Raw genomic sequence first — 20,832 nt, 5'->3', positions numbered from 1 at the left:
ATGAATAAACAGCAGAAGAGGGCTGTAGTGATAGGTGTGGTGATCCCGAGTGAATGTAACATCAGGAAAAAGGGACACGAGACGCTTGCGAAATACCAAGAGCTGGAAAAGATGTGAAAGGTGAATACAACAGTGGTTCCTGTGATAATCAGAGCACTATGGGCCGTGATTCCCAAACTGGGAGAATGACTCCAGCAGATCCCAGCAACATCATCTGAGCTCTCCGTCCAGATAGGTGCAGTCCTGGGAACAGCTAAGACACTAAACAGGACTCTCAAGATCCCAGACCTGAGCCTGAACAAAAAAGACAATGAAATGAATAAATATTAGTTTCCACAGAAACAGCGTTTCAGAGGTCCTTCATCAGTGCTATCTCCGTCTCTGTTACACACACACACTGGTCACAGGTGTCTTTCCACTCACTCTCCCTGGTCCGTTGGTTTGTGTTGTGTTATTTACATTAGAATGCTGTCTGGATGCAGAGGCCAGATGAGAGTTCAGCTCAGTTATTGTCTCTGTATAGTTGGAACAGGGAGGTGTTCACTCACTGTCTGATGATGCACCTCTACACATAACTGTTTTGCAGATAAGCAGCAGGTAGAAGATAAGAGAAGATGGCTGGTGATGGCTCTCTCTGTTCTTCTCATCCTCTCTCTCCTGTTCGGTGCGGTAATGACATATTTATGTACGTGTCCAGGGGGGCAAAAAAGGGCACCCTGCTGTGTTAATATGCAACAGAAACTACAGTGTTGTCAGAAGATGCACTCACAATTTTCTTTTAAATTTAAGACTGTAAAATGAAACTGACCCAAGATACTTCGCCTGTGTTGCCTTTGCAAAGTACGACATGCTCATGTGGAGGTGTGTGTGCTACAGACAGACTTACAGTAAAACAACGCACGTGTAACTATCAGTCATTCAAATACAGATACATTCTCTAGATGTACTGTTTACATTTTTAATCTCCAACATTATTATTATCTTCTGCATTCAGAAATAATGGAGATGAAGGTTCAGGACAAAGACCGATTATATGTTTTCTCCGAAATCAAAATGAGCTGGAACTCCAGTAGGATGTGCTGCCAGGAACTGGGAGGAGACCTGGCCATCGTCAACAGCCGAGAAGAACATGTAGGATGCAACAACAAAACTGCAAATGCATTCCTTAATTCCTCAGCTAATCGTGTTCTCTGACTCCAGCCTTCTGCCTGATTGGTCTGTCTGCCAGGAATTCCTTGCTGGTCAGGTGGAGAGTATTGGCGAGTCGGATCACTACTGGATTGGCCTGACGGATGCCCAGAGTGAGGGGATGTGGCTTTGGGTTGATCACTCACCCCTTTTAGAGAATCTGACGTAAGTTCATTGGCGTTTCCTCAGAAAGCTTGTGCTGAATAAAGGTAATGTCTTTATTTTCTTATGAAAGCAATACTTTATTCAAAATATTTGTATATTTACTTGATCAACTTTAAAAACCTCCCCAGAAGCGCACCTTTGCACAAATCCCTGAGTTACTGTGAAACTCTGCATTCCAAAATCCTCACATTTCTCTAAATATGTTGAAAACCTCATTCATTTAACACTTTTAACTCATTTGTTTAAGGAAGTCCTGTCTGGTGGCACTAGCTGATGCAGTAGGGCTAGTTAGTTCATTACTTTGGTTAGCAGCACTGCTCAGTGCAGGACACCTGACAACGACATGGTTACCACTGTCCTGATTGTCCTGAAGAGGGAATTAAGTCCACATTAGAATGGAAACTTCACCGTCGCCACCTACTGGTTCACGAGTGAATGTGTAGGCCAACGTTAAAACTGCACAACGCTCGATCTATCAAGCTATCTCTCTTTTTCTTTACTTACTACAGTCAAAATACTGGGGCAAAAATATTATGGAAACCTAAGAAATTAAAATGACTGACAAACAAAGGCTAGGAAACTGCAGAGATGATAATGAGATGATAATTGGGATTTTGGGATATCAACATGGCACAAGAGTTGGATGGGGAGATCCACTCTGATGGCATCAGAGACATGTGACTGATGACACCATAAAAACGTTTTTCCCGCTCATCACAAGGAGATCTTGATACACTACCGTGTTTTAGTTGTCCCACATGGCGTATCGTATCTTAGAAGCTGCCAGTAGCCTAACACAGTCTGTGGTGATGTGACACCATGTTTCTGTGGCAAGCCCATCTGGTTTCTCCTTCTGAAGGTGGTGGAAGTATGTTCCAGACGACTGGAAAGAACACGACCCGTCGGGAGAAGACTGTGTCATTTATGTTGGTGGGAAATGGGCCGATGTGTCCTGTTCAAGCTCAGAAAGGAGAATCTGTGAGCTCCCTCACACTTCAGATACTCCGTGACCCCTCACGACAACGTCTCCTATGCTAAACATCCCCGATGTATATTTCTTTAACTAGGCTACAAATGACCTGAGTCATTTGATTGCATAAATGTTTAAGATGCTTAAATGTATGTGGACACCTGCCTGTCATGCCCATATAAGATGGTGGACATAAAATTCCTCCAAGACAGCCTGATTCTGTCTTGGTTTCAGTGTAGAATACAGAGCTGTTTTAACTGGTACCACTTAAGACATGTGATATCTTGACACTGAGAGACAGACCTACATGTCTTGTAACCTCGAGTAGATCTTGCCAAGCAAAGTTTATCTGTCCATCTCAAAAGTACAATATTGACACACAAGCTATATTTACTGTATAAGGCCTGCAATTGTGATCAATGCCAAATCTTGTTTATGAAGAAATCTGGATTAAGACCTGAAATAAATTAAGACGATAAAGTGCCTGCTTTGAAGAATTTTTCACAAGTGCTGAAAGCAGCTTTACGAAATAAAGTGATTTGAAAATTAAATGTACTGCTGCAAGACTTCATGTTAAACGTGACTCGAATTTAACAGATATAACACAAAAAACAGGCCGAGCACAATACCAGAACAGCAAAAGCAATATAACGAAACTTATATTAATCGATATATATATATTCATTACTCAACTCATTATACAGCGCCTATAAATATATGATGCATATTAACTATACGTTTAGAGTTAATAACATGGCCCGTGGCAACACAGGCCTTCAACAGTAAATGTTCCCTCAGACCAGCTCAGATGCTGAAGACACACAGCAGACGTGTGTAGCTGAGCTCAACTTGAACACACCGTTACGTATTGATTTGCAGGAGCGGAATGGATGCCCCGTCACACTGGACGTGTATTTAGAAGTGCTTTTACAGTAGTAACATTCACTACACGCTTCCAGCCAACATTTGAGCTTTGGTCAGGACTCACAGCACTGCCAGGACAGGCAGCTGCAGAGGACACCATGTGCAGGCTTTTTGTACTAAAGCGATAAAAACAAATTAAAATTGACTAGGAAATGCAACCTACTAGAGTTGGTTTACCTAATACAGTGGTTACTCAGGGCACGTGTCCTTTACTTTTCGCTTATTAAGGTGTTTTATTGTTCTGTGTATACTTGATTTAGATGTTATTTTATTAAGATATTATTTTATGATTTATTTATAGCAGTGGGAGACACAGCCCATACACTTCACTGCATCTCAACTTACACATGCACATGGACAATAACTTTTAACTCGATCTTATCAGATAAAGACATGACTGATCCCAGATGGGTGATTTGGTTGTAACAGTGTGACACATGCAGAAACCGTTTCAGAGGTGCACATGTGCTGAGGAGACTGGAGTTCTGCCTCTCTGACGGGACCTGATATAAGACCTTTTAAACAGTGAGCACCAGTTACTAAATGCTAAGTGATATAGTACATATGTCCTGTCCTAGTAGCTCATTTAGCATTTAAAACAGAGAACAACAGCAGAGCCAACTGTGAAAACTCGGATCTCAAGTTCAAGTTTAAGTTTGGTTTATTTGTCACATACATAGACATACACCGTATAACTCACAGTCAAATGATTTGAGTGCTCTGTCCAAACTGAAGAGAAAATACAGGGGTGTATAGGGAAATATTTATCTATATATATACAAAATATATTAACAATGTATGTACAATATATGTATAATATGTTTATATACACAATGTACAATGTATATATGGATATGTATAAGTGTATGTACACAATGTAGTTCCAGCTTACAATTACATTTTTTATATTCTTATATATTTCATTGTTGCCCATTAAAATGGTGGCGGAGAGATGCACTTAGCATGTATTTGCCATGTTAAAATCAGGTGTGTGTGTGTGCGTGTTTTGCTCACTAGACCTCTTCCTTAAAGGACTGCACCACGTGCCTCCAGGCCGTTTGTCCCTTTGTTCTCACCTCACGCTTCGTGTGTGGTGTTGGGCAGGTGAAGGTGACACCAGCTGACGGCATTACTGCACGCGACTTGTCGCGAGATCGCCACGCGGAAGTGTAACCCTGCGGAGTTTCGTTTCAGCACGCACGAGGGGCGATGTGGCTCGCGGCGGGATTCGTTTGTGCAGTGCTGGTCGCACTTTTCCTTAAGTATGTGTTTAGCTCATCCGGTCTGAGCCCCTTTGACGTCGACACGCGCGAGCCGCTTAAGCCGATGGTTTTGGACAAAAAGGAGAAAGACAAAGTTTTGAAACAAGGTGTGTGGCGGTGGCTCCGCTTGATTAGCGTGGCAAAGGTATCGCGCGTAGGCTGCACGCTTAGCCAGCGCCACGCGACACCGTTCACGTCCGCGCGGAGCTTTCCGTCTTAAACGCGCGGAGGCGTAAACGTGCTCGCGCGCAGCTGAGCGAGCGCAGAAAGGTCAGAAGGAGTTGTTACGCAATACGTGCGCGAGAGGGAGCAAGGCACCATTGCGGCTTATTGAACTGCAAATCAGAACATGTTTAGTGTTAACGTCATATGTCAGAACTCTCAGTGCTGACTACTAAACTAAAGATATTTCAGGTGTGTGTTTGTGTGTGTGTGTGTGTGTGTGTGTTGGGGGGGGGGGGGGTATTTTTAAAACTGCGAGAACACCGTAAACATTGGAAAAACCTTCAGTGACATCAGTTTGATTAAAAAACGTTAAATTAATTAACCTTTCAGTTATCATTGTATCAACTATTATTTAATTTCAAATATAATCTGAAACTTGAAAGTGTTTAAATGTAAAAAATAAATCCAACACTGTTATTTGTTCTTTTAACTATGAACGCTTCCATGATAAAGTGATGTCACATAATATCTTATTGGAAGAAGTCAGAGTTCTCGAAAGACTTTCCGAGTAGGAATCAGGAGATGGAACGGCTTGCTCCTTCCCGGGAGACGGAAACGTGTCATTGGTCATGAACGCAGCACGACTCCAGAGCCGCCTGTCGTGTGGGCGGGGTCTAGGTGTACCGTGGTCAAGTCGAGGCTGCCGAACTGAGCATGACAGCCGATGTGGACATAAACTGGACATTATGTTAGATTTACATTTTCAGTGTTTGGCAGACAGTATATTTATCAGTATGACAGTACATGTGCTTCCTGCAACACCAGTTTGTAGTTGAACAGACTCCTAGAAAGCAAACTAATACCTTGAATAGAGAGGGTGGTAAAGTCGGTAGTATAATGTGTAAGTCATGAAGTGTGATTTACAGTTACAGCATTCATCTGACATGTTTATCTAGAGCAACTTACAATTATGACTGAATACAACTTGAGGGTTAAGGGTCTTGCTCAGGGGCCCAGCAGTGATGGGCTTGAACCAGCAACCTTCTGGTTACTAGTCCAGTACCTTCACCACTGAGATGGTGTAGGTGTCGTGATGTAGTGGTGAGATGTTGGTACAGGTGGCGTGCAGAATATTCTCCCAGTGACCATCTTCACCGGAGCCCCTGTAAACTCCTTGTTTCTCCATTCCCACTTGCAGGCTTTGAGTCCCGCAAAGTCCCGCAATGCCTCGATGCCGTTGTGATCGGCAGTGGTGCCGGGGGCTTGGGCCTTGCAGTTCTGCTGGCGAAGGTCGGGAAGAAGGTTCTGGTTCTGGAACAGCACAGCCGTGCCGGTGGATGTTGCCACACCTTCTCAGAGAAAGGCTTTGAGTTTGACGTCGGTAAGAGCATCGTGGCCCCCTCCTCACACAAGACACCAAGCCAGACTCTCACGGGTTTCCTGTGCCATGGCGCAGCCTGGCGGAGGTTGTCAGACTATTATTTTGTTAAGTAACTGTCACTAGTCAAATTTCAGCTGTTGTTTTTATGAGAATGTTACAGTTTTTGCTCATTTTTCAGGTTTGGAAAGCCATGGCCAGTCATAATAATCCAGAATGGTCATGCTCACCTAGGTGTGTGACCTCACCTGTGCCTATGTGTCACCCTCTGCTTCAGGCATCCACTACGTTGGTGACCTGCAGGAGTCCCGCCCCTTCCGTTGCCTACTGGACCAGCTGACCAATGGCCAGCTTCAGTGGGAACCGCTGGACAACCCCTTCGACCGTGTGGTGCTGGGGCCCCCAGAGAACCGGCGCACGTATCCCATCTACAGTGGCCGAGAGCACTTCGCCCAGGAGCTGAAGAAGTGTTTTCCGGGGGAGGACGAGGCCATTGACGAGTTCTTGAGACTAACCAAGGTGCAAGATCAGTCTCACTCTGTTCAGTGTGTTCGGTTGTATTCTGCGTTTTAGAGAATGCAATGTAATTAGGGAGAGAAGGTGTATAGAAACATATAGAACTTTATAGAAACATATATACCGATATAGAAACATATAGAACTATATAAAACATATAACTGTATACAAACATATATAAATATATAGGACTATATAGAAACATAAAACTATATAGAAACAACTGTATAGAAACATATAGAAACATATATAACTGTATATAAACATATAACTATAGAAACATATATAACAATATAGAAACATATATAACTATATATAAACATATACACTGCCTGGCCAAATAAAAGGTCACACACACTAATATTTCCTTGGACCGCCTTTAGCTTTGATTACGGCATGCATTTGCTGTGGCATAATTTCCACAAGCTTCTGCAATGTCACAACATTTATTTCTGTCCAGAGTTGCATTAATTTTTCCCCAAGATCTTGTATTGATGATGGGAGATTTGGACCACTGCACCAAGTCATCTACAGCACATCCCAAAGATTCTCAATGGGTTTCAGGTCTGGACTCTGTGGTAGCCTCAGTCACCTTAGTGCTGCAGTGGTAGCCTGAGTCTGCAGTGGTAGCCTGAGTCTGCAGTGGTAGCCTGAGTCACCTTAGTGCTACAGTGGTAGCCTCAGTCACCTTAGTGCTGCAGTGGTAGCCTCAGTCACCTTAGTGCTACAGTGGTAGCCTCAGTCACCTTAGTGCTGCAGTAGTAGCCTCAGTCACCTTAGTGCTGCAGTGGTAGCCTGAGTCTGCAGTGGTAGCCTGAGTCACCTTAGTGCTACAGTGGTAGCCTCAGTCACCTTAGTGCTGCAGTGGTAGCCTCAGTCACCTTAGTGCTACAGTGGTAGCCTCAGTCACCTTAGTGCTGCAGTAGTAGCCTCAGTCACCTTAGTGCTGCGGTAGTAGCCTCAGTCACCTTAGTGCTGCAGTGGTAGCCTGAGTCACCTTAGTGCTGCAGTGGTAGCCTGAGTCACCTTAGTGCTGCAGTGGTAGCCTGAGTCACCTTAGTGCTGCAGTGGTAGCCTCAGTCACCTTAGTGCTGCAGTGGTAGCCTCAGTCACCTTAGTGCTGCGGTAGTAGCCTCAGTCACCTTAGTGCTGCAGTAGAAGCCTCAGTCACCTTAGTGCTGTAGTGGGTCACCTTAGTGCTGCGGTGGTAGCCTGAGTCACCTTAGTGCTGCAGTAGTACCCTCAGTCACCTTAGTGCTGCAGTGGTAGCCTGAGTCACCTTAGTGCTGCAGTGGTAGCCTGAGTCACCTTAGTGCTGCAGTGGTAGCCTGAGTCACCTTAGTGCTGCAGTGGTAGCCTCAGTCACCTTAGTGCTGCAGTGGTAGCCTGAGACTGCAGTGGTAGCCTGAGTCACCTTAGTGCTACAGTGGTAGCCTGAGTCACCTTAGTGCTGCAGTGGTAGCCTGAGTCACCTTAGTGCTGCAGTGGTAGCCTCAGTCACCTTAGTGCTGCAGTAGTAGCCTCAGTCACCTTAGTGCTGCAGTGGTACCCCAAGTCACCTTAGTGCTGCAGTGGTAGCCTGAGTCACCTTAGTGCTACAGTAGTAGCCTCAGTCACCTTAGTGATGCAGTAGTAGCCTCAGTCACCTTAGTGTTGCAGTGGTAGCCTCAGTCACCTTAGTGCTGCAGTAGAAGCCTCAGTCACCTTAGTGCTGCAGTAGTAGCCTCAGTCACCTTAGTGCTGCAGTGGTAGCCTCAGTCACCTTAGTGCTGCAGTGGTAGCCTCAGTCACCTTAGTGCTGCAGTGGTAGCCTGAGACTGCAGTGGTAGCCTGAGTCACCTTAGTGCTACAGTGGTAGCCTGAGTCACCTTAGTGCTGCAGTGGTAGCCTGAGTCACCTTAGTGCTGCAGTGGTAGCCTCAGTCACCTTAGTGCTGCAGTAGTAGCCTCAGTCACCTTAGTGCTACAGTAGTAGCCTCAGTCACCTTAGTGATGCAGTAGTAGCCTCAGTCACCTTAGTGATGCAGTAGTAGCCTCAGTCACCTTAGTGTTGCAGTGGTAGCCTCAGTCACCTTAGTGCTGCAGTGGTGACTCAGGCTACCACTGCAGCACTAAGGTGACTCAGGCTACCACTGCAGCACTAAGGTGACTCAGGCTACCACTGCAGCACTGAGGTGACTCAGGCTACCACTGCAGCACTGAGGTGACTCAGGCTACCACTGCAGTACTGAGGTGACTCAGGCTACCACTGCAGCACTGAGGTGACTGAGGCTACTACTGCAGCACTAAGGTGACTGAGGCTACCACTGCAGCACTAAGGTGACTGAGGGTACTACTGCAGCACTAAGGTGACTCAGGCTACCACCGCAGCACTAAGGTGACCCACTACAGCACTAAGGTGACTGAGGCTTCTACTGCAGCACTAAGGTGACTGAGGCTACCACTGCAGCACTAAGGTGACTCAGGCTACCACTGCAGCACTAAGGTGACTGAGGCTACCACTGCAGCACTAAGGTGACTGAGGCTACCACTGCAGCACTAAGGTGACTTTGGCTACCACTGCAGCACTAAGGTGACTGAGGCTACCACTGCAGCACTAAGGTGACTTTGGCTACCACTGCAACACTAAGGTGACTTTGGCTACCACTGCAGCACTAAGGTGACTGAGGCTACCACTGCAGCACTAAGGTGACTGAGGCTACCACTGTAGCACTAAGGTGACTGAGGCTACCACTGCAGCACTAAGGTGACTGAGGCTACCACTGCAGCACTAAGGTGACTGAGGCTACCACTGCAGCACTAAGGTGACTGAGGCTACCACTGCAGCACTAAGGTGACTGAGGCTACCACTGCAGCACTAAGGTGACTGAGGCTACCACTGCAGCACTAAGGTGACTGAGGCTTCTACTGCAGCACTAAGGTGACTGAGGCTACCACTGCAACACTAAGGTGACTGAGGCTACCACTGCAGCACTAAGGTGACTGAGGCTACTACTGCAGCACTAAGGTGACTGAGGGTACCACTGCAGCACTAAGGTGACTGAGGGTACCACTGCAGCACTAAGCTGACTGAGGCTACCACTACAGCACTAAGGTGACTGAGGCTACTACTGCAGCACTAAGGTGACTGAGGGTACCACTGCAGCACTAAGGTGACTGAGCGTACCACTGCAGCACTAAGGTGACTGAGGCTACCACTACAGCACTAAGGTGACTGAGGCTACCACTGCAGCACTAAGGTGACTGAGGCTACCACTGCAGCACTAAGGTGACTGAGGCTACCACTGCAGCACTAAGGTGACTGAGGCTACCACTGCAGCACTAAGGTGACTGAGGCTACCACTGCAGCACTAAGGTGACTGAGGCTACCACTGCAGCACTAAGGTGACTCAGGCTACCACCGCAGCACTAAGGTGACCCACTACAGCACTAAGGTGACTGAGGCTTCTACCGCAGCACTAAGGTGACTGAGGCTACTACCGCAGCACTAAGGTGACTGAGGCTACCACTGCAGCACTAAGGTGACTCAGGCTACCACTGCAGCACTAAGGTGACTCAGGCTACCACTGCAGCACTAAGGTGACTCAGGCTACCACTGCAGCACTAAGGTGACTCAGGCTACCACTGCAGCACTAAGGTGACTCAGGCTACCACTGCAGCACTAAGGTGACTGAGGCTCTTCTTTATATGAACCACAGTAATTTACTACACAGTTTGTAGTTGTGAAGTTACACACCACATGCTGGAGCAAAAGGCAGCACCATGTAGAATGAAGCCTCCAGTCAGTAGCATGGGGAATTTTAAACAATAAAAGTGTTTATTTTTAATCATTATTTTTATCTCAACCCTTCATAGATGCTTTTGATGCCCTAGTTTCAAAAGAATATAATCAAAGTAATGCAAAATACTGATAGATGGCTTTTATTTTGTCTTGTTTAGAAGTGTGATCGTGGTGTATGGATGATGGCTGTGCTGAGTGATAGAGGGCTTTTATTTTGTCTTGTTGTTTAGAAGTGTGATCGTGGTGTATGGATGAAGGCTGTCCTGAGTGACAGAGGGCTTTTATTTTGTCTTGTTGTTTAGAAGTGTGATAGTGGTGTATGGATGAAGGCTGTGCTGAGTGACAGAGGGCTTTTATTTTGTCTTGTCGTTTAGAAGTGTGATCGAGGTGTGTGGATGATGGCTGTGCTGAAGCTCCTCCCTTTCCCACTCGCTAAGTTCCTGGCCTGCACAGGGCTGGCCGATTGCCTATCCCACTTCTTCCGCTACGGCTCCCGCAGCCTGGCTGAGGTGGTGAATGGCCTCACTCAGAACAAAGACCTCAGGGCAGTCTTGTGCTACGTCTTCGGCACCTACGGTGAGTTGAAGGTTTTTTAACTAACTGCTGTTTGCTGAGTTATGAAGAAGTTAAAACTGCATGTATAGCACAGCAGTGCCACTTCTAATATTATAATACTGCTTGAGAAGAGTAATATTTTATATATATACACACACAGCTGATGAAGCTCTGTCCATAACGTCCTGTTTTTACATGCATGTCACATTTTCACCTTGATTGGGGTGTGTGTGTAGGAAAGTCCCCCAGAGAAGCCAGTTTCTCCATGCACAGTTTGCTGATGTGCCACTATCTGCACGGTGCCTGGTACCCGAGGGGCGGGGCCAGTGAGATTGCCTATCACATGATCCCCATTATCGAAAAGGCCGGAGGAGCCGTGCTCGTTAGAGCGCCTGTCAACCGCATCCTCCTCAATGACAACAACGAAGCTATAGGTAGAACGTCCATGACAACAACATTCTATAGGTAGAACGTCCATGACAACAACGTTCTATAGGTAGAACGCCCACTTTACTTTCCATTTATCTGACGCTTTCTTCCAAATCATGACTGAACACAGCTTGAGTAATTGAGGGTTGAGGGTCTTTCTCAGGGACCCAACAGTGGAAAGCTGGCAGTGGTGGGACTTGAACCAGCAACCTTCCAATTACAAGGTGAGTACCTTAACCACTGAGACACCACTGCTTTGATGCAGGGGTGAGTGTCCTGAAGGGGCAGGAGGAGGTGCATGTCCAGGCCCCCTTAGTCATCTCAGACGCAGGAATCTTCAACACCTACAACCAGCTCCTGCCCAGAGAGGTGCAGAAGTTCCCGGGTGAGGGGAGGCATTAGTGGAATGGAAGATGTATGCAGATAGTCAATAACAAAACATTTATTAACATTAGTTGTAGAAAGTCTTTTTACTGCCATAGAGTGTATGATTGTCAGTAATGTAATCTGTTATTTCTTCAAGTATCTTGTAGTAGTACGGTATGCACGTGTGCACTGATTTGTGTGTGCTTTTCACTTGTGGGTGTGTGTGGGTGTGCTCCAGCGATTCAGAAACAGCTGGGCATGTTGAGGCATGGTGCAGGTGGACTCAGTGTCTTTCTGGGTCTGGCTGGGTCCAAAGAGGAGTTGGGTCTCAAAGCGGAGAACCACTGGATCTTCAGCGAGAACAACCTGGACGAGCTGTGAGCGCAACAACCCTCTGACTTCTGGCCTCTGCAGGGCACAGGCCTGAACCGTCCTGGCCTGCTGCAGAGGTTGCTATGGTAACCTGAACTTTGTCCTGCTGGCGTGATGTGGTCACATGGCCTGTTTTTCTGATCAGGATGGATGACTACCTGAAAGGTGAGAGGGACGAGTGTGTGACGAGGGTTCCGATGGTCTTCGCTGCCTCGCCGTCCGCCAAGGACCCCACCTGGGAGCAGAGGAAGCCAGGTTGGGTGTGGGTGGGGGCGTGTGTGTAAACCATTAGATTAAAATGACTTTAACACTATGAAACTCATGCAACTCAGTCCAGACTTGAGTGCAACTGTGTGTGTGCCTGTCTGCTGCTTCTGATCTTGTGTGTCTAGCTTGTGTACTTTGCATAGTGTTCTGTGTTTCATTCTGATGTCTCGCTGACATACCCAGGCAAGTCCACCCTGAGTCTGGTGACCTTTGCCCCCTACGAGTGGTTTGAGGAGTGGAAAGATGGCAAAGTTAAAAACCGAGGGCCGGACTATACGGATGTGAAGAAGAAGATTATCCAGTCTCTTCTGGAGGTGGTGACTCACATCTTCCCCAAGATCACGGACAAGGTATACACTTCCCCTGGCTCCTCCTCTCTGTTCTCCTGGCTCCTCCTCTCTGTTCCCCTGGCTCCTCCTCTCTATCTGTCTGTCTGTCTGTCTGTTTTTCATATTTCACTTCACTGATTGTAAACATCACCCATTTCTATGTCCTTCACCTCCCTACCATCAGTGCATGTTTAAAGGGACCACACACACACTGATCCTAAAACACCAACTGAATTATCTCCACCCAAATTACCTTTCACATGACGTCTTCCCTCTCTCACAAATCTCATCTCTCTCTCTCTCTCTCTCTCTCTCTCTCTCTCTCTCTAGATAGAGTATGTGGATGCTGGCACTGCTGTGACTAATCAACACTACATAGCTGCTCCCAGAGGAGAGTTCTATGGGGCTGACCACAACACTGCCCGCTTCACTGCAGATGTCTGCGCTTCCATCAGACCACAGACGCCTGTCAGGAATCTCTTCCTTACAGGTCTGTGTGTGCCTGCACTGAAGCATTATGCTCAATTACTGCAGACTTGTTCTGTCTTCCTTCGTGTGAACAACTTTGATGTGAATCACTGTGTGACTCTTTGGGACTGTGTGAATCATTTTTTTCTGGTTGTGTGTTTCTAGGTCAGGACCTGTGCTCATGTGGTCTGGCTGGTGCTCTGGTGGGTGCGATGATCTGTGGCTCCGCGATTCTCAACCGTAACCTTTACATGGACGTCACGGCCCTCAATAAGAAACTCAAACATGCCAACGCCAAGAAAGCGCAGTAACCACGGCAACCAGCACACTAACTGGGACTAATGCCAGCTGGCATCATATGATCTAACCATAGACTAATCCCTGCCCTCTTCATCAACCCTTTGCTTTATACCTTTGTGACAGACTGAAGGAGACCTTGTAAGGAAGTGACTTGTATAGGGGTGAGACTGTTTCTCTGCAGGATCCAGTCTACTTACACGCCCAAACGCTCACTTTGATCTGAGCACTTTGTCCCACTTATTCATGCGTGATGCTGTTTTGTTTTCACAGCACCTTTTGAGTCTCTTCAGTGGCAGTTTACACTAATTGTGTAGAGGTGGTGTGTGGCCTTACATAGTTAATTCACATTTTTGTAGAATAAAGCTTGTTTCAATTAGGGAACCTCCCAACATCGAATATGCTAATAAGTGCGAGGTGCGGGTTGAGGCTGTTATGAACCGATGGTCGCCGTTATCTGATAATAAAACACTGAACTAATTTGTGTTCTTTTGTCCTGGTGTTTGGTAGATCCGCTAAAGACATGCAGCAGCAGTAAAGTGTTCAGGTGTTGTAGTCTCGTGATAATCTGCGTAATGAAATCAGAACGTACCATGGCGCGTGCGGGAAAGGTGCAGAAAGCCAAAGCTCCCACAGTGGGGGGTAAAACGGGCCATGTGCGCACCTGGAGCCCGCACATCTGCGGCGCGACGTCGGAAAGGTGATCATCGTCATCTTGGGGTTTGGTTTGTATGAAGAAACGGCGTGATTCATCTAAGAGCGGTAGGTGTGAACACGGAGGCACGAGTGTGAAACACACACACTCTCTCTCACACACACACACACACACGCTAGTTTAGCTAGCGAAGTCATTGCCATGCGGGTGAGCTGGATAGAAGTTAGCTAGCATAGCTTCAGTTTATATATATATATATATATATATTTATTTTTATTTTTATTTTTTTGTTTGTTTGTTTGTTTGTTTTATTACTAATTTGTTCAGTTTGACACCGTTTGCTGTGCGTGGTATAGCCATGCCAGTAAAGTCACTTTGAACTGATCTGAATACAGACGGGTCAGTCACAGCATGGCATCGCTAAAGGCAGCTGTTCGTCCAGCTCTTGTGAAGCTGAGGATATTGTTCTTTTCTTTCTTGTAGATTAAGTTCATTAAACTGACTAAACATGGATGACCGCACTTCGGAACATTTAGATTATGAAATATTAGCCGAAATTGGCAAGGGCGCCTATGGGAAAGTGTACAAAGCCCGGGAGGTGCGGGACAGGCGGCGCCTCCTCGCTGTGAAGAAGCTGAACCTCCCTGGAGATCCCAGCAACGGCATCCCGCAGGTCATGGTGCGGGAGGTGGCACTGCTCCGAAAACTGCAGTCTTTTAACCACCCAAACGTAGTCAAGTAAGTAGACGCGTGTTCTGGCATAGCTGGGGATCTGCAAATGGAAATGTAAGTAGTGCTGATGGATCTCATTAAGATCAGATATAATACATAAGCCTGTCTCTAACTGGGCCAGGTCCCAGATCCGGGTCTTGTAGCTCCGATGGGGAATTCAGTTTCTTTTCCCAGGAAGCACACATACTGACATACTCATACATAAGTCAGTTGTTCTGGGAAAGAACATCTGCAAAAATCCTGAAAATGTGAACTCTGAGTTCACTAGCAGGATCAGTAGGTGTGTCCAGTGCTGGAGAGGCTGGGCTTGCATTTGTAAAGGACCTAATGGAAAGCATCTTTCTGAAGGCTGCTGGATGTGTCGGCTGCTGTGAGGAAGCAGAGTTTGGACCTGACGCTGGTCTTTGAGTACATAGATCAGGATCTGGCCTCTTTCCTCAGCACAGCGTCGGAGGACGGATTGGCCAGAGACAAAATCAAGGTGTGTGTGGGTGGTTTTGACACACTGGGTGCATCTCATAACTTTACCTGGTCATTATTGTTCCCTTATCTCCTCCATCTGAGAGTGTTACAAGACCTGTACAAGAGCACTATGAGACCTGTATGAGACCTGTACAAGAGCACTATGAGACCTGTACAAGACCTGTATGAGACCTGTACAAGAACACAGACCTGTACAAGAGCACTATGAGCCCAGTATAAGAACACTATGAGACCTGTACAAGACCTGTAGGAGACCTGTAGAAGAACACTATGAGACCTGTATACAAGCATTATAAGAACACTATAAGACCTGTATAAGAGTGCTATAATAGCATTATAAGAGCGCTATAAGAGCACTATAAGAGCTGTATAATAACAAGACCTGTATCAGACCTGTATAAGAACACTATGAGACCTGTACAAGACCTGTATGAGACCTGTATAAGACCTGTATGAGACCTGTACAAGAGCACTATGAGACCTGTACAAGACCTGTATGAGACCTGTATAAGAACACTATGAGACCTGTACAAGACCTGTAGGAGACCTGTATAAGAACACTATGAGACCTGTACAAGAGCACTATGAGACCTGTATAAGACCTGTATGAGACCTGTATAAGAACACTATGAGACCTGTACAAGACCTGTAGGAGACCTGTATAAGAACACTATGAGACCTGTACAAGAGCACTATGAGACCTGTATAAGACCTGTATGAGACCTGTATAAGAACACTATGAGACCTGTACAAGACCTGTAGGAGACCTGTATAAGAACACTATGAGACCTGTACAAGAGCACTGAGACCTGTATAAGACCTGTATGAGACCTGTATAAGAACACTATGAGACCTGTACAAGACCTGTAGGAGACCTGTATAAGAACACTATGAGACCTGTATAAGAGTGCTATAAGAGCACTATAAGAGCACTATAAGCGCTATAAGAGCACTATAAGAGCTGTATAATAACAAGACCTGTATGAGACCTGTATAAGAACACTGAGACCTGTACAAGACCTGTATGAGACCTGTATAAGACCTGTATGAGACCTGTACAAGAGCACTATGAGACCTGTACAAGACCTGTATGAAACCTGTATAAGAACACTATGAGACCTGTACAAGACCTGTAGGAGACCTGTATAAGAACACTATGAGACCTGTACAAGACCTGTAGGAGACCTGTATAAGAACACTATGAGACCTGTACAAGAGCACTATGAGACCTGTATAAGACCTGTATGAGACCTGTATAAGAACACTATGAGACCTGTACAAGACCTGTAGGAGACCTGTATAAGAACACTATGAGACCTGTATAAGAGTGCTATAAGAGCACTATAAGAGCACTATAAGAGCGCTATAAGAGCACTATAAGAGCTGTATAATAACAAGACCTGTATGAGACCTGTATAAGAACACTATGAGACCTGTACAAGACCTGTAGGAGACCTGTATAAGAACACTATGAGACCTGTAGAACACTATGAGACCTGTATAGAAGCATTATAAGAACACTATAAGACCTGTATAAGAGCACTATGAGAGCACTATAAGAGCGCTATAAGAGCACTATAAGAGCTGTATAATAACAAGACCTGTATGAGACCTGTATAAGAACACTATGAGACCTGTACAAGACCTGTAGGAGACCTGTATAAGAACACTATGAGACCTGTGTAGGAGCATTATAAGAACACTATAAGACCTGTAAAAGAGTGCTATAATAGCACTATAAGCACTATAAGAGCACTATAAGAGCTGTATAAGAACACTGTAAGAGTGTTATAATAGCACTATAAGAGTGCTTTAATAGCATTAAGAGCACTATAATAGCATTATAAAAGCGTTATAATAGCACTATAAGAGCACTATAAGAGCATAATAGCGCTATAATAGGACGTGTTTTGTTCATCTCCTCTGGTTGGTTCTCTGTCCTGCAGGATGTGATGCAGCAGCTGTTTACAGGCCTGGACTTCCTGCATTCCAACGCTGTCATCCACCGTGACCTCAAGCCAGACAACGTGCTGGTGAGCTGTCGTGGAGAAGTGAAGATTGCCGACTTCGGCCTGGCAAGGATCTACACGTACAACATCGCGCTGACACCCTGCGTGCGTGCGCCCCGCACACACATACTTGCTGTCGTCTCGGGCGCATGGCGCTGTAATGTAGAGGGCTCTCACCCTGGACCAGGAACCTGCTGCAGGACCTCAGGATGTAGACGTGTGTTGTCTCGCTGTGTAGGTGGTGACTCTGTGGTACAGGGCTCCTGAAGTGCTGCTCCGTTTGGGATACACGTCCTCTGTGGACGTCTGGAGCGCCGGTTGCATCTTTGCCGAACTCTTTCTGCTGAGGTGAGCACGTCCGACGCCCCGGACACGCCGGGTCCTTCCGTAGACCCTGAATGTTAGATCTAGGTGACCAGGAGCTGAGCTCTCCAGGACGAAAGGTCGCCCTCATTTTGCTCTGATAAAGATCCTTCACCTCTCCTCTACTCCCCAGACCTTTGATTCGCGGTTATACAGAATTTCAGCAGCTTCAGAAGATCTTTGAGTGAGTGCAGATATGTTTTCTTCCCTGAGCAATTTGTAGATTTACATGTGAATCAGACTTACAGGTGGGAGGTGATTTTGGCCTTAAACTGCTGTGTTTGCATCCCACTGCTTGGTAAGGGTGGCTGGTGTTCCTGCAGAGGAGGACTGGCCTAAGGACAGCCCCATCCAGTATAACCCAGCCTGGAGATCCGAGCCAGGAACACACCTGCTGCCAGCCTGCCTCCGCGACAAGGACAGTGACCTGCTCGCTGTAAGTGCTTCTCGTGGACCTTATCGTGAGTGAGTGAGTGACAGAGAGACACAAAGATCTAGGAGCATTCTTTTACTAGGAATATTTTAACCCTTTCACCCCGTCTGCTCCCTGCAGCAATGCCTGACCTTCAGCCCCAGCCGCCGCATCACGGCCAGCAAAGCCTTGGCCCACCCGGTCCTGGTGGGCCCCTAACATCCCCACACAGACAGGAAGAGGGAGGGGCCAAAGGGAGGGGCGGGGCACTGTGGCATGGAATCCTCCCACTCGTTTTGTTTGTGGTCTGTTAAGAGTTCTCATGCCGTAATATGCACGGATACCCTCACACGTCTGACACTCCTTGGTGTAGGTTTTTGTTAATGCTACAATCAGGAAAGAGGAAGTTTGAATTTTTGCATTGTCTTAAGAATAAAAAAAACAAAACAAAAAACACAGTAATTTTTTCATGATAGTTCAAGGTTGTGTGTGTGTGTATGTGCCTGCATTTGTGTGTGTGTGTGTGTGTGTCTGTGCGTTTGTGAGTGTCTGCGTGTGCACGTGTGTCTGCGTTTGTGTGAGTGTGTGTGTGTGTGTGTGCGCGTGTGTTCAAGCATGTATAGACGCAGTCAGAAGATATAAGCGGTCTCTAATGACACTATTCTCAGTGGACGGAAGGGGGCGCTAATTCTTGCCTATGACTTAATGAAACCACACCTGTTACAACGCCATATGGTCTGTGCCTCCTAACAGTAACTGGTACCAGTATGAGACGCAGACAGGAATTTCTCGGACTGCTTTGCTATCATTCTACACTCTCAAAAGGTTTGTGTCAGAAAATCCTCGCGGATGGATGAATTTCGTCTGAACGTCGCTGGTGTCCTGAAACTTTGAAACTTCTGCTATTGTCCCGTTTCGCCCTCTTCGCAAGCTCAAAGCGTGCTGTTGTAGGGTATTTTTATCCTCACACACACAAACTGACTCACTCACACACACACTTATTCAAACTCACGCACATACACACACACACATTCACTCACTTTCTCACACACACACTCACTCACTCACTCACTTATTCACACACACACTCACTCACTCACTTATTCACACACACACTCACTCACTCACGGCCTCCCTAAAAGGGCTTTTCACACCTTCTGCTTGAGGCGTTGTGCGCAGGCGCAGCGCCGTGCGGTTCGGAGCCGAGCTGCCCATGTAAGTAGCATGCACGGTTTTGGCGCGTGTTGCCTGCGTTTTGAGTCCTAAACAAAGTGACGACACTGTCGTAGCAGTCATAATGTAGTCGTAATGTGGTCTGATTTGTCACGCCGAGCGCTGTTGGGAAGTTCTCTGGGTTTGCAGCCCAAGTTTTAACGGCGAGAGCGTTTTTGCAACCTGATCCTGGCTGGCTGATGTCTGTGCGCGTTCACGTGGCTATTTGCAGCACAGACGCGCGCACCTGGAGCTTCACCCCAACATGCGCGCAGAGGCTCGAGCGTGGAAGCTAAGCTCTGGACTGTGTGCGTGTGTGTGTGCGTGTGCGTGTGCGTGTGCGTGTGTGTGTGTGTGTGTGTGTGTGTCATCTGCCTGAGAATCTGGGAGTGTGCACAGCCAGAATAAAAGGACTGAGCAGACTGGGGGCAAATGCAACACAGATCTTTTCTAGACTGACGTTTTATCAGAGTATTCAAACATTACTCGTTTAATTTCAGACATTTAATTTCTTTGTCAGTAATTAGGACATCCAAAGTGAATTGTTATAACATAGAGTTCTTAGTTTCCTTAATATAGCAAACATAATTCATGTTGTTTTACTGTGGTACTGCTTTGGCAAAACTGAACTGAACTTTACTCACTACACACACACACACACACCACACATACTTTACTCACTACACACACACCACACATACTTTACTCACTACACACACACCACACATACTTTACTCACTACACACACACCACACATACTTTACTCACTACACACACACACTTTACTCACTACACACCACACACACTTTACTCACTACACACACACCACGCACCACACATACTTTACTCACTACACACCACACACACTTTACTCACTACACACACACCACACATACTTTACTCACTACACACACACACCACACACACTTTACACACTACACATACACCACACATACTTTACTCACCACACATACACATACATACTATACATACAACACATACTTTACTCACTGCGCACACACACACACACACACACACACACCACATGTACCACACGCATTCTTTATATTTATATTTTCCATATTTTCTTATGGGTTCATCAGAAATAATTTACCTGGAGAGAATTGTTATCCACTACACAAGACCAACCACCACACATACCTCACACTCTACACACATTCCAATCCAAACACTACGCACACACACACACACACGCACAAAATACGCAAGTTCATTAAACAACACACTAGGTTATAACGTTGTGTACCCAGGCCTTACAGACGTCTGTTTCATAAGGTGATGTCATTAAATTATGTATGGGTCCTGGAGATCAGCTTTGTTTGTGTTGTACCAGCAGCCCGGTGACCAGGTAACCAGGGGTAACCATGGTAACCAGGGGTAACCATGGTCTTCACAGGCTGTGGGGCAGAGGGTCTGCCCCGGTCCTGTTTAGGTAATACCAGATCATTAAATCACTTCTACATGTGTCCAGCAGGAGCTAAAATAGATCTCTGCTCTTTCCTTGGCCTAGTCTG

The 20,832-nt window shown here is 46.3% G+C and overlaps 4 protein-coding genes across 9 annotated transcripts in view; all 4 read left to right on the top strand.

The window, feature by feature from the left end:
- Positions 1–2,363, top strand: LOC113588895 (C-type lectin domain family 4 member F). The gene is made up of 6 exons (XM_035524468.1): positions 1–34; positions 587–685; positions 790–861; positions 995–1,131; positions 1,229–1,353; positions 2,213–2,363. The coding sequence occupies exons 1-6, from the start codon at positions 1–3 to the stop codon at positions 2,361–2,363; spliced, it is 618 nt and encodes a 205-aa protein (XP_035380361.1).
- A 1,986-nt stretch (positions 2,364–4,349) lies between these two features.
- On the top strand, positions 4,350–13,911 carry retsat (retinol saturase (all-trans-retinol 13,14-reductase)). 2 transcript variants are annotated; one of them, XM_027028268.2, is made up of 11 exons: positions 4,350–4,616; positions 5,873–6,055; positions 6,330–6,571; positions 10,723–10,924; positions 11,140–11,337; positions 11,598–11,717; positions 11,937–12,075; positions 12,216–12,325; positions 12,521–12,687; positions 12,997–13,156; positions 13,300–13,911. In XM_027028268.2, exons 1-11 carry the CDS (start codon positions 4,457–4,459, stop codon positions 13,443–13,445), a joined length of 1,827 nt encoding a protein of 608 aa, XP_026884069.2. In that variant the 5' UTR covers positions 4,350–4,456; the 3' UTR covers positions 13,446–13,911. The 2 variants fall into 2 exon arrangements, with proteins under 2 accessions (XP_026884069.2, XP_026884070.2); XM_027028269.2 differs by lacking the exon at positions 11,140–11,337.
- A 683-nt stretch (positions 13,912–14,594) lies between these two features.
- On the top strand, positions 14,595–18,304 carry cdk21 (cyclin-dependent kinase 21). Its single transcript, XM_035532873.1, has 7 exons — positions 14,595–14,824; positions 15,167–15,299; positions 17,248–17,415; positions 17,549–17,658; positions 17,807–17,857; positions 17,977–18,109; positions 18,227–18,304. Exons 1-7 carry the CDS (start codon positions 14,595–14,597, stop codon positions 18,302–18,304), a joined length of 903 nt encoding a protein of 300 aa, XP_035388766.1.
- Positions 18,305–18,820: 516 nt separating this feature from the next.
- The window catches only part of svilc (supervillin c), a 36,067-nt gene continuing 34,055 nt past the window's right edge, over positions 18,821–20,832 (top strand). For 4 of the 5 annotated variants that reach the window (XM_035528912.1, XM_035528908.1, XM_035528896.1 and 1 more), the window contains exon 1: positions 18,821–18,910. The gene's annotated coding sequence lies outside the window, so the exon portion shown is untranslated. Of the gene's footprint in view, positions 18,911–19,146; positions 19,301–20,832 lie in introns of those variants that run through there. The other variant, XM_035528905.1, reaches the window with a different exon arrangement.

Source organism: Electrophorus electricus, chromosome 1 (genome assembly GCF_013358815.1).
Source record: "Electrophorus electricus isolate fEleEle1 chromosome 1, fEleEle1.pri, whole genome shotgun sequence".
Lineage (NCBI taxonomy): Eukaryota > Metazoa > Chordata > Actinopteri > Gymnotiformes > Gymnotidae > Electrophorus > Electrophorus electricus.
This window is presented reverse-complemented; position numbering and strand designations above follow the sequence as displayed.

What these genes read in the sequence shown, in the direction of transcription:
- retsat (XM_027028268.2), top strand. Translation starts at nt 4,457, where the DNA reads ATGTGGCTCGCGGCGGGATTCGTTTGTGCAGTGCTGGTCGCACTTTTC. An exon ending in GAGAACAACCTGGACGAGCT is followed by an intron (nt 12,076 to 12,215) that starts GTGAGCGCAACA and finishes TTTTCTGATCAG; the next exon opens with GATGGATGACTACCTGAAAG. An exon ending in CAGGAATCTCTTCCTTACAG is followed by an intron (nt 13,157 to 13,299) that starts GTCTGTGTGTGC and finishes GTGTGTTTCTAG; the next exon opens with GTCAGGACCTGTGCTCATGT.
- LOC113588895 (XM_035524468.1), top strand. Translation starts at nt 1, where the DNA reads ATGAATAAACAGCAGAAGAGGGCTGTAGTGATAG. An exon ending in GAAGAGGGCTGTAGTGATAG is followed by an intron (nt 35 to 586) that starts GTGTGGTGATCC and finishes ACTGTTTTGCAG; the next exon opens with ATAAGCAGCAGGTAGAAGAT. An exon ending in TGCGGTAATGACATATTTAT is followed by an intron (nt 686 to 789) that starts GTACGTGTCCAG and finishes TTTAAATTTAAG; the next exon opens with ACTGTAAAATGAAACTGACC.
- cdk21 (XM_035532873.1), top strand. Translation starts at nt 14,595, where the DNA reads ATGGATGACCGCACTTCGGAACATTTAGATTATGAAATATTAGCCGAA. An exon ending in AACCACCCAAACGTAGTCAA is followed by an intron (nt 14,825 to 15,166) that starts GTAAGTAGACGC and finishes ATCTTTCTGAAG; the next exon opens with GCTGCTGGATGTGTCGGCTG. An exon ending in CAGCTTCAGAAGATCTTTGA is followed by an intron (nt 17,858 to 17,976) that starts GTGAGTGCAGAT and finishes CTGCTTGGTAAG; the next exon opens with GGTGGCTGGTGTTCCTGCAG.